Raw genomic sequence first — 12,776 nt, 5'->3', positions numbered from 1 at the left:
CTGGTCGCTAGGCATCTCTTAGACCTCCCAGAGTCACTTTCTATGCAGTTACTTTCTTTTTATTTATTTATTTATTTATTTTTATTATTAGTTGGAGGCTAATTACTTCACAACATTTCAGTGGGTTTTGTCATACATTGACATATGCAGTTACTTTCTATGTAGTGCCCCCCACATGTGGTACGGGGGCTTCCCTGAGGGCTCAGACAGTAAAGAATTCACCTCCAATGCAGGAGACCTGGGTTTGATCCTTGAGTTGGGAAGATCCTCTGGAGAAGGGCATGGCTACCCACTCCAGTATTCTTACCTGGAGAACTCCATGAACAGAGGAGCCTGGCGGGCTACAGTCCATGGCATCACAGAGTCAGACCTGACTGAGCAACTGAGCATGCACATGTGGTGTACTCTCAGATCTGCCAGGTCCTCCTCTGGAGGCTCACAGTCTTGTGAAGACTGGTATCAGGTGACTATAATATAGTATGAGGACTGCTTTGACTGAAGAAAGCATAGGTTGCCCTGGCAACCCAGGGGACGAGTACTTACATGTGGGGAGAGTGATTGGTAATAGGAGGGCTTCCTGAGAGAGGTGACCCCTGAAGTCATCAGGCAAAGAGAGGGCATAAAAGGACAGAGAAATTAATATGACCATAAGTGGGAAAGTCCAAAAACAGTGTGGTTGGTATAAGACCAAGAACTAAAAGTAATTTGATGAAGTGGGAGCATAAAATGTGAAAACAGAAGATGTAGGTCTTAGCCTGGGACCATAAGTACTCCTCTGGGGACATCCTTAGGGTCAGTAGACCTTGTCTGATTTGTTGTCAGATACATGTAGTGGAAGATTGCAAGCAGCCCGGGTATCTAGTTTCTCTTGGAGTGCTCACCAAAACCCCGACATGGTCAGTGGTAGCTCAGCTGAAGCCATTTTTAGCTGTCTTGTTCTGAGGCACCAGAAACTGCATTCCATGCTATGGGATCTCCTGTGTTCATTTGTGTAGGACATCAGTGGTGTTCCCGGTTGGCATTTAAGCCCCAAGACAGTCTGGCACAGGAGATCTGTTGGAAGCAGACCTTTCAAGTCTCCCAAATAGGCCTCTAAACTTAGATCTTAGTTGTGACAGCTAGTCCAGCTCTACGTAGGACTGGTGCCTTACAACGAGAGTTAAATATTTTAGTAATAGCTTAAGTCATGAGGCTGATAGTGCCTTAGCTGCAAGACTTGAATGTTTCTCATCATCATTGGCATAAAGCAATTGTCTGTTCCCCTTCCATCAAGTTCCTAGATTTGTTAGAAAAAGTGTGAGGGGGAAATCTGAGGAGAGGCTTCCCATCAGTAGATATTAGAAACCCTAGCACTGATTTTCCAATGTTTCCATTGCAGTGTCAAAAACGGTATTTCTCTGCCTGGCACAAGCTGATTCTTGATCATAGGATTAAGCTGGGGAAAGCTGGGACCCTGTCCGACTGGAAGTTGCAACTGAAGGTCCTGCGGGCCTGGAGAGACTACACGAGATCTCAGAAGTTGGGGCGGGAGACTCAAGCCATAGAAAATTACCTTAGAGAAGAAAACAGGTACTATTATTTGTATTAATACCATGAATTATATGCCATGAAAATGTATATGCAGGACATATATTTATGTTTCTATGTTTATGTAAGACATCTTTTCTCCTGAAGAACCCAAAAATAAGCTCTAAAAATGCTGTTCACTATAATCATCTCATTTACATTTAAAATATATCACTGTTTTTCTCTGTTACATCCCAAACTGGGAAATTTTAACTGAACATTATAAGCAAAAAAATTTGGATTAAAATATACAAATGTACATGCTTTTCTTTTTTTAAAGGAAGCTAGTATTATGCTTTTTCCCTTGTCCTTTGACATAGTAGCATTGTACCCTGGACCATCTTACAATTTAGGAGACAGATTTTAGCTTATGTGCTAGTAATTTTCATTGATAAAAATCACTGTCCTCACATAGAATGTTAATTACGGACATAGGGAACAAATATCCACTTGGGAGGGCAAACGTGCAAGAATGATTTCTCCCACTTCCCCACACCTTATTTAGAGGTTTTTGACACCTTTATATCAGTTCCCTCTTAGACTTGTGAATGACACCGAATTTGTCCTCAAAGAAAACTTTCTTTTGCTCTATCAACTTTAAATACATTTTCTTCTTTTGATTTCCAAGCTCAACTTTGCATTCTTAAACCAAAATCATAGATGTGGAAGGAACCATTTGTTTATTGGTGAGGAAAGCTGGAGGGAGCCGTTCATGGTCTTAGGTTTAATCACTTCTCAATCAGTGATTCTGTTGTTCATTCTGGGTGGAAAATTGGATGAATGGTATGTGAAAGCATCATCATGTATTGATAGAAGGGAGTATCATTGCTGGAGTTGTGCATCCCCGTGACAGCATCAGGCCTTGGGGTGGGTACGTAGGAGCCTGACACATGACCCCTTGTCCTCTAAGAACTCAGTTTTGTGGGGAAGATGAAATCTAGAAATAATACAGGTGTGGACTAGCATTATATACTTTGTAATGTATCTCCTTTGGCTGTTGAGAACCTACTAGAGGGAAGTAATTGAAGAGGCTCCTACAGAATATCAGGAAGGGCTTTATCAAGAAAATGGGTCTTAAGTTGGATTCTGCATGCAGTTAGTGGGATGTTCCTAGGTAGAAGTAGGGAGTGAGATGATGGCATGAAATGTGGCTGGAAATCATCAAGCATGTGGTTGTCAAGTTCATCAACCTGTGAAAGGCCTTAAATGGTAAGTCAAGGAGTTTAGGCATTCTTTGGTAAATAAAGGTGAATTCCTGAAGGTTTTTAAGCAGGATGGTGACTTAGACAATTTTCCTTTCCTACAGTATGCTGAGGGAATCTCTTCAGTATGGGGGAGGAGCATTTTACAATTTACTTCTAAATTTTGAGGACCCAGTGATTGACCAAAAAATTGGGTGGATTTGTTGGATAAAAAAGGGAAGGAAATTAGAGGTGTTGCAAAGGGGAAACATCCTGAGTGAGGGCATAACAGGAGTGGAAACTAAGATGTTAAAGTTCAGAGTGGTCTATGAAATTTACATGCCAGAAGAAGAAACCTCTAGAAGACAAATCTGAAGAACTTGAGATTCCGTTCCAATTAAGCTATTTAAATATAAAAGCACTAAATGGGGATTTCATAATAGCATTATGTGCCAATTTTTTTAAAGATCTTCTTAGAACTTCTTGTCTCATATCTGTGAATTATTTTCAAGTGTGTATTTTTAAATGCTCAGAATGGATACTACATTTTTTTTAAACTGTCAGAGTTAGAAAATATTTAACTTATAATATATATTATTTTTTTACTATAAACTTTTAGAGCAAGAAACTCTTAGAGTAGGAAGATGCCTCAAGGAGTATCTGATCCAGCCCCTCATTTTACAGATTGCAAAAGTAAGGCACAGAAAGGATGAACAGCTCTGTCAAGGTCATAAAGCTTCAAGTAGCCCACCCAAGACTAGAGCCTGGTCCTTTTGATGCCGAGTCAGGTGCTTTTTCCTATACTATGCTGCTTCTACCTAAAGAAAATCTAGGTGATGGCTCCCTCAGACAGTCATGTTTTTCAGGTGTATTGCCGTTGACTCTAGATAGTTGTAGATGTGAAACAAGAGCAGTAATTAACAAATAACAAGTCAAGCTAGAAACACAGAAAAGGAGCCACACTGTCCTTCATGTTGCTTTCCTACAAATCCCTGGCTCTCTGCATGTTGTTCTTCATTCTAGAGATGGTTTCGGGAAATTTTTGGGTGATTTTGTGCAAAGAAGGTTGGGATATTAGAGGTGAAGAAAAAAGCTCAAAGGTAGCTACTACAAGCAGAAACCAAAAAGTGTCAGTGGGACTCAGGGTGTCAGGAGAGCCAGGATCCCCTTTGCCACACTCGTCAGAGCTTCTCCCAGTTTCTCTGTGAACACTAAACACATAATTGATGAATAATAGGTGAGTCAGTGGATGAATGAAGAACTTGGTTGCTTCCTCTTTTGTAATTTAACTCCATACATTTTCAAGCATTTTTTTCCTAAATAGTGAGGTCAAAGGATAGAGTGCATTTATTGTACATGGGTTACTCATTATAGAAATTAAACTGTTACCAGATTGACAGGACATCGTTGGTTCTTCAGCCCATTCACCTGGACCTGAAAATCATGTGTTGTGTCTGTTTCTCAAATGTCAACTGTGTCCTTAGGCTCCAGCTCTTGAATCCACATTTTCTTTTGCCACTTGGGCTTTCCTCTTACTGGCCTGTCCGCCTTGCGGGGCCCAGCATTTGGGGCTTCTTTCTCTGCCTTCTTTCCTTTCTGTTCTTCCCACTTTCTCTCTGGAGCAACAACAAATCCGTCTCTTCTCATTCCTGATTTAGCCACCTTCTTTTCTTACTGAGCCTGTGCTCAGAGTCTCACTCATCCATGTATTTCTCCTGAAAGATACACCTTTTTCTAAAGGTTTATTTTCTAAATTTTCTTAGAAATTCCCTAATAGGAATTTTTGTCTATCTTTTTTCTTTTAAAAGTAGTTTTGGTGTATATAGAATGTCAGTACAATATTGTAATACAGTTGGAACATTGACAGATATTCCCAAACTCTTAACTAGGGATTTAGTCACTCAGGTAATACAACGAAATGGTGGCAAACAATGCTAAGTTAGACCCTTGGCCGTGATGGTATTGGACTTAATTTCTTTAGCATATTCACTTTTGAAAGTTGGCTCCAGATCTTCCATTCCTCCTCTCCACCATATTCCTTCCGTTTACAGCTAGCCCAGACACACGGAAGAAGCAGGGCTTGTTTTCAACATCCACTCCCCACCCTTCCTGAGCCTCCTTTCCTGACTCCTCAGTTCTTTCCTGGGAAGCATCTCTGTCCTTCCCTTACTAATCTCCACAGTATCCTCAACCCTGCCTTCTCTTGAACAAGTGCTTTGGGCCTTTCCTGGACCAGGCTTTCATCTCTTCCCTGTGTCCCTCTAGCCCCTCATACTCTGTCTCTATACTCCTCAATTTGATGTTATCCCTCCTAGGAAACTTATACTTTAATAGTCAGTGTCTGGAAACAGTGCCCAAAATGATTGAGGGGTACAGTGGCAGGCCCTTTGTCATCCTTCAAACCATGACATTTATTCATTCACTCATTCATTTGTTCTGTCTGATAGCATGTATTCATTCACTTGGTCAGCTTTACTGATGCTTACTGTATACTAGACTTTTTCTTAAGTAGAGGAACTAAAAAGAGCATTGAACATTCTTGCCTTTTAGGAGTTTTCAATCTAAGTGGGGAAGTTAAAAATTTACCCAAATGCTAAAAATAATTGCAACAGAAGGCACAATAAGATGAAAAAAAACTTAGGAGGGACGTAGACTTGGCTATCATCCATTACAATCCCCCAAGCAGTTTTTTAAAAATAAGAACTCTTGGGTCCCATCTTTTGAGAGAGACAGATCATGACTAAGTAGAAGAGAGCATTTTTCAGTTTAGGGGAAAACTGGTAAGCCAGTACATGCTCAGCTTGTGTGGGAACAGGCTGGGGTGAACCCGCCAGGCTAGCTAGGGGTGGGGAGGCAGAACTGACAAGAGACTGTCAGGTACTCCCCATTTCTGACACTCCTGATTTCAGCGTGCTATAGGGCAATCTGGAGAAGGAAATGGCAACCCACTCCAGTATTCTTGCCTGGAGAATCCCAGGGATGGGGGAGCCTGGTGGACTTCCGTCTATGGGGTCGCACAGAGACACGACTGAAGCGACTTAGCAGCAGCAGCAGCAGCATAGGGCAATCATTTATGAAGCATCTCTGTTAATCATGGCCCACTGCCCTTCCCTCCATGCTCATCTCGGTATCCATTTGAGAGACTAGAAATTGTGTGGCATCCAAAGCTGGTAAAGTTCCTAGTGTGTCTGCCAGAGAGGCAGGAGGACCAGCCAGACTTGCCCTGGCTGGCTCACTTTAAATCTCTTTAAAGCAGAACTGTGTTATCTTCCATGTTTTCCCTGGAGGGGGCTACCTGATGCATTTCGGAATGCATTAGCTTATGTATTCCTGTTCCTGCTGAACCCACTCATCCCAAATGTAGCTGTTTGCATCATTGCTATTTTTGTGTTCTGCATCAGATTTCAGCACTCTTTATCAGATCACTAGCATATGGTTATTTATTTATCATCTCTTACTTCCTTTTAAAAAATTCAAGACACTCACTTTTTAGATATCTAATAGTCTTGTCCTTAGATAGTGCTATTACCTTACATATGCATTTGTTCTATATTTTCAGGTTCTTTTTAAAATTTAATTACATCTTTAAAAACAGACTCCTAAAAAAAAAAAAAGAAAAAAAACAGACTCCTATGCAATGGGCAGTATAGGGCTTGTTGTTGTTAGAGTGATATGACTTTTGAAGAGGAATCTGAGACACTTTCAGTTGCTTGCCCAGGGTCCCCTATCTAGTTAGTGTTCTTCTGACCACTGTGTTTTAGATCAACAGCTACGTAGCATTTGAGGTGTTGATTCTGAGCAGCCTGGTTCATATTTAAATTTCTATTTGGACCTATTACATTTTATATACTTAGTTCTTTAGAGACAGCCTTTCTTTGCATTTGTTATATAATTATAATGATCAATTTATATGCTCTTGTCAGAAATTCCCTGATTTCACCTTGGAAACATATTGGGACAGGATCCATAAAGGACTTCTTCATTTTATGTGTATTTGGGAACTGTGGAACCATTTCTTTGGGTTAGCATGCCCAAGTAAATCACATCTGACTGAGCTTTTAAGAAATTTAAGTGATTTTTCAGTTTCAGAAATATTTATGCCTTTAGTATCATCATTTTAAAAGTATAAAAATGGACTTGTCTGCAGAAGTGTCACTCTGCTGAAGGGAACCACAAGGGAGCAAGAGCAGAAGCAGCCTTGTCTCTGGACCCCTAGCTTCTGTGTTCCTACCATTCCTACAAAGCCAAGTACATCCTCAAATCCCTGCATTATCACTATAGGGAAAGCTCTGAACACTGTAATAAACATGGATTTTCAACCCACTTTTTTTTTTAACTCTTTAGTCTTTTGTTATATTTCCAGAAGTATTTTTCTGTTTGCCTTTTCATACTATCCAAATAACCCCTCTCCTTGACAGTCAAGAGTCCAGTGCAGCTTTGAGCTGTTTATGCTATAAAAACATGAAATTAACATATCAGGTAAACTTCACACTTCTCCTTCATGCCCAGATTGATGTAAATCAAATTTTACATTAATCATACAGAGCACATACATCTTCTAGCCTGTGGAAATTTATGATTCCCACTCACTTGAGTAAAATGCCATAGGGTGTTTTGTTTGTTTTATTATTTAGACATTGAAATTTTTTGAGCTTTGTTCTTACCTGCATTGCTACCCAATTTATTAGTCTTATTTTTTTTTTAATTTTTATTTCAAGGTCATTCAGTCTCAGAGCCTTTCTTTTTTTCTATCAAAGTAAAATGTTATATATAAATGTTTATTACCATATTGTATTTTTACTATAAAAACCATCAGTCAATCACCAAATATTTTTTTATCTATCATTGCATTAGAAAGAAACAATTATATATAATGAAATATGCTATTGGCAGAATTGCTGTTAGCATTTATACTAAATTCTATTATTTCAATCAACATTACTCTCACTAATTGGTTATTTCACCCAACTCCTCTGACATATGTTAAATTCTGTGACTCTCGAGTAGTCTTTCAAACTAAGGGTTTTAACTCATTAATGGTTCCTAAAATCCGCTTCTAGACAAGTTATGTTTTTTAAAAAATAGAATAGATTAGAAAAGAAACATTAGAGTATCTCTGGTAGTAAGGGTAAATATCCTTTGAGGAAACTCTTGTTTCAATTATATATACTTTGTTTCATACACACATAAGCTTATATTGAAGTCATGGTGTAACACATTTTTCTTAATGTAGGTGTCAATTACAGAAGGTTTAAAAGTCACTTTAAGCATTTAAGAACTGTAGAAACGTTCTTCTGATTCATTGGCTTAAAACATTAAGACTTTTTTTATATGACCCCAAAAAGTCCACGAGGAGGGTTAAGTGTTATATATGTTTAACAGAAGTGGATATGCAAATAGTGTTGTAGAGAACTTATTCAAGTCACCTTTACAAGGTTAAATTAAGTAGGTATCTAAACAATATTAGATTTTAAATCTCAAAATGGACCGTGGTTGTGACATAAGTTCCAAGCTCTATAGCTCCCTTCTTCGGAGACAATAATCATCCACTTATAGACTGATCTCAGAGACCTCTATGCTTGAATTGTCACCTGACTATCACCAAAATGTCTCCAAATTGAGAGCCCCTTTAGAGGGAAATGTAGCTGGCAGTTCCCAACTCCACTCAGTCATGTCCCCTAACATCATGAAGTTTTCAGAAATCAAAAGGAGCTAGCTCTTCCTTAGGAAGAGAGTGAACCAGACCCCTACTAGACTGTGAGTGAGCTCTGTGGGAGCAGGTGCCTCGTGTATTCCCTTCACATACTTCTAGTGTTAACAAGTGTCTGCACAAGGGGGTCCTTCATTCATGCGGTTTATGGCTTTGGTAAACAAGTCCTTCTCTTCAGAGATCCTTTCCCTGACCAAGTCCTTCCCCAAGGTCCACCCTTATAAGTTCATGTTGATTTTTATGTCTTATACTTAACTAATTATTGACAATTCACTTGTTAAGTTTCATCCCTTTCTCTTTCTCCCAAACCTGTCTTCCTTAGATTTGCAAGTATAGTTGAATATCTCCCTCATGCATTCATATTTTTTTAAAGTAGTTACCCGAATACCTATTCTTTCTGCTCCTTCCCCTCCAGAAGCTCTCAGAAACTATGTTATGGTAATAAAAAAATTTAGTAAGTCTTTGTGGTGTGACAGAATGGAACAGTCCCTCTTTCTTCTGAGGCAGTGCCTTGAGGTGCCAGTGCCTTCTTTGAGCACAACCTTTGCACTGGGGAATTTTATAAAATGACTCCTTTGAGCTTATATAAAAGAACAAACTGGAGCTATGATGTAGCATTTCTAGAACTCCTTTGGACTTGTATTTTATTTATATGATCAACTAAAAAGCAGTAAATGGCTTCTTTTTTAATGGAAGTGCTTTGTTGCTTAGAAAACAACAACTGGCTGCTGAGTATAACCGGAAACAAGTTCTCCAACGCCATTTTACAGAATGGCAGCATTGGCATCATGTAGAGATCCTAAAGAGAGAACTGGCCATAACAAAGGAGGAAACCAGGAAGAAAATGAATGAGCTGCTGGAGGCAGCATCACTAGGGAAACTCAGTGCAAACATTTCATCAAGCATCAGTCTGCTTGAGGAGGCAACAGCTATGGAGGATCCACCTAGAAATGGAGAGGTAAGATATTTTTCCTTTGCTTAGTCTTCCTGCTTATTACATACTGGGACTTAGTTTTGTCTTTGTATAGCCTGGACTATTCAGTTGGTAAGGAGTCCACCTGCATTGCAGGAGACCCTAGTTCAATTCCTAGGTTGGGAAGTTCCCCTGGAGAAGGGATAGGCTACCCACTCCAGGATTCTTGGGCTTCCCTGGTGGCTCAGTGGTAAAGACTCTGCCTGTAGTGTGGGAGACTAGGTTCAATCCCTGGGTTGGTAAGATCCCCTGGAGGAGGGCATGGCAACTCACTCCTGTATCTTTGCCTGGAGAATCCCCATGGACAGAGGAGCCTGTCGGGCTACAGTCCATGGGGTTGCAAAGAGTTGGACATGACTGAGCGGCTAAACACAGCACAGCACAGCCTGGACTATGTTTGCTGTTGTCAGATTTCCTGGCCTGGGCCATCTAAAAGATGAGAGCTGCTGCAGTGTACAAAGGTTGCCTTTCAGTCAGTGTTGACTTTCTTGAAATGAGTCTTCTTTTATAATCACGTATAAACTTTGGAATAGTTGAAATTTGGTAGAGATGTAATATAGACTGGGAATTTAAAACAACTAAGAGAAAGATTCCATCCAAGAACAGATGTATAAAGCATTGTTTAGAATTATTGAACCTCTTATTTGATTGTCAGACATTTCTTTTGTAAATGAGCTTGTGATTTATAAGAGGGGACGGTTTAATTTTCCTAATAAGAATTCATATGTATTAATTGTAGCAATTGCCAGGAGAAAACGACAAAAAGGGAAAAGAAATGAATGTATATACAAAACAGAAACGGATTCACAGAGGAAAAGTAAAAACTAGGAAAAAGAAAAAAATAGGCAATAATTCCATCATTTAGAGATAACCGCTTGCCAGGTGGCGCTAGTGGTAAAAACCTGCCTGCCATTGTGTGAGATGCAGGAGACACAGGTTTGATCCCTGGGTCAGGAAGATCCCCTGGAGGAGGAATTGGCAGCCCACTCCAATATTCTTGCCTGAAAAATTCTGTGGACAGAGGAGCCTGGCAGGCTACAGTCCATGGGGTCATAAAGAATCAGACATGACTGAGAATGCAACACACACCAATAACATGTTGAAGTATATAGCCTGGTCTTTTCTCTATTCAAGAATATGCAGATTTTCCTCTTTAATGCTATTTAGCTTTTAAATTTTCTTCAGTCAAGTCACTGAGGATATCTAATTTGCCATAGTACAGGAAAAGGAAGGCCTAGTTGATTTACAATATTTTATTAGTGTCAGGTATATAACACAAAAGTGATTCAGTTATATGTACATATTTTTCAGATTATTTTCCATTATAGGTTATTGTAAGATAATTGCATATAGTTCCTTTTGCCCTGTTGATATCTCTTTTATACATAGTAGTTTGTATCCATTAATCCCCTACTCCTAATTTATCTCTTCCCTTCCCCTTTCCTCTTTGGTAACCATAAGTTTGTTTTCTTTGTCTATGAATCTGTTTCTGTTTTGTGTATACATTCATTTATATTGTTTTTTAGACTCTATACATAAATGATATCACATAATATTTGTCTTTCTCTGTCTGACTTCAGTTAGTATGATATTATCTAGGTCCATGTTGCTGCAAATGGCAATATTTCATTCTTATTTATGGCTGAGTAATCTTCTGCTGGTCCCATCACCTCATGGGAAATAGATGGGGAGACAGTGGAAACAGTGTCAGACTTTATTTTGGGGGGCTCCAAAATCACTGCAGATGGTGACTGCAGCCATGAAATTAAAAGTCGCTTACTCCTTGGAAGGAAAGTTATGACCAACCTAGATAGCATATTAAGAAGCAGAGACATTACTTGGCCAACAAAGGTCCGTCTGGTCAAGGCTATGGTTTTTCCGGTGGTCATGTATGGATGTGACAGTTGGACTGTGAAGAAAGCTGAGCGCCGAAAAATTGATGCTTTTGAACTGTGGTGTTGGAGAAGACTCTTGAGAGTCCCTTGGACTGCAAGGAGATCCAACCAGTCTATCCTGAAGGAGATAAGTCCTGAGTGTTCATTGGAAGGAATGATGGTGAAGCTGAAACTCCAATACTTTGGCCACCTCATGCAAAGAGTTGACTCATTGGAAAAGACCCTGATGCTTGGAGGGGTTGGGGGCAGGAAGAGAAGGGGACGACAGAGGATGAGATGGCTGGATGGCATCACCGACTCGATGGGCATGAGTTTGAGTAAACTCCGGGAGTTTGTGATGGACAGGGAGGCCTGGCGAGCTTGGGGTCGCAAAGAGTCGGACATGACTGAGTGACTAAACTGAACTGAACTGAACTGAGTCTTCTGCTGTATTTATACATTACATCTTCTTAAACCAATTGTCTGTTGATGGGCACTTGAGTTGTTTCCAAGTCTTGGCGATTGTAAATAGCATTGCTGTGTTAGTTTTTTAAGGAAACTCTGTACTGTTTTCTACAGTGGATGCACCAATTTACATTCCCACCAATAGTGTATGAGGATTCCCTTTTCTTCACACCCTCTTCAGCATTTATTATCTGTGGACTTTTTGATGATGGCCATTTTGACCAGTATGAAGTGATACCTCATTGTGGCTTTGATTTGCATTTCTCTGATAATTAGTGATGTTGAGCATCTTTCATGTGCCTGTTGGTCGTCTGTATGTCGTCTTTGGAAAAATGTCTGTTTAGGTCTTTTGCCAACTTTTTATTGGGTTGTTTGCTTTTTTGATATTGAGGTGTATGCACTGTTGTATATTTTGGATATTAACCCCTTGTCAGTTGCATTGTTTGCAAATATTTTCTTCCATTTAGTAGACTGTCTTTTTGTTTTGTTGATGGTTTCTTTTGCTGTGTAAAAAGCTTTTTAGTTTGAGTAGGATCACTTTTGCTTTTATTTCTTTTGTTTTGGGAGCCCAATCTAAGATAATGCAGCTATGATTTATGTCCAATTTGCCTATGTTCTCATCTGGAGTTTTATGATGTCGTGTCTTATATTTAGGTCTTTAACCCATTTTGAGGTGGTTTTTTTTTTGAGTTTATTTTTATATGTGGTGTGAAGAAATATTCTAATTTCACTGATTTACATGAGACTGTCCAGCTTTCCCAATGCCACTTGCTGAAGAGACTTTTCTCCTTTGTATACTCTTACCTCCTTGGTTAGAGATTAATCTGCTATAGGTGTGTGAGTTTATTTCTGAGCTCTATATTCTGTTGCATTGTCCTGTATGTCTGTTTTTGTGCCGGTACCATGCTGTTTTGATTACTATAGCTTTGTAGTGTAGTCTGAGGTCTGGAAGGGCTGTGCCTTCAACTTGATCCTTTTTCCTCAAGACTGCTTTGGCAATTCTGGTT

At 39.5% G+C, this 12,776-nt stretch overlaps 1 protein-coding gene across 7 annotated transcripts in view; it reads left to right on the top strand.

Annotated features, from left to right (window-relative positions):
* The window catches only part of CCDC191 (coiled-coil domain containing 191), an 88,046-nt gene that overhangs the window by 31,902 nt on the left and 43,368 nt on the right, over positions 1-12,776 (top strand). For all 7 annotated transcript variants that reach the window (XM_043474901.1, XM_043474897.1, XM_043474903.1 and 4 more), the window contains 2 exons: positions 1,379-1,569; positions 9,169-9,415. In XM_043474901.1, the coding sequence (XP_043330836.1) occupies positions 1,379-1,569; positions 9,169-9,415 (438 nt within the window). The remainder of the gene's footprint in view (positions 1-1,378; positions 1,570-9,168; positions 9,416-12,776) is intronic.

Source organism: Cervus canadensis, chromosome 7 (genome assembly GCF_019320065.1).
Source record: "Cervus canadensis isolate Bull #8, Minnesota chromosome 7, ASM1932006v1, whole genome shotgun sequence".
NCBI classification, from domain to species: Eukaryota; Metazoa; Chordata; class Mammalia; order Artiodactyla; family Cervidae; genus Cervus; species Cervus canadensis.
The sequence above is the reverse complement of the archived record's forward strand: the minus strand, read 5'-3'. Positions and strand labels throughout refer to the sequence as shown.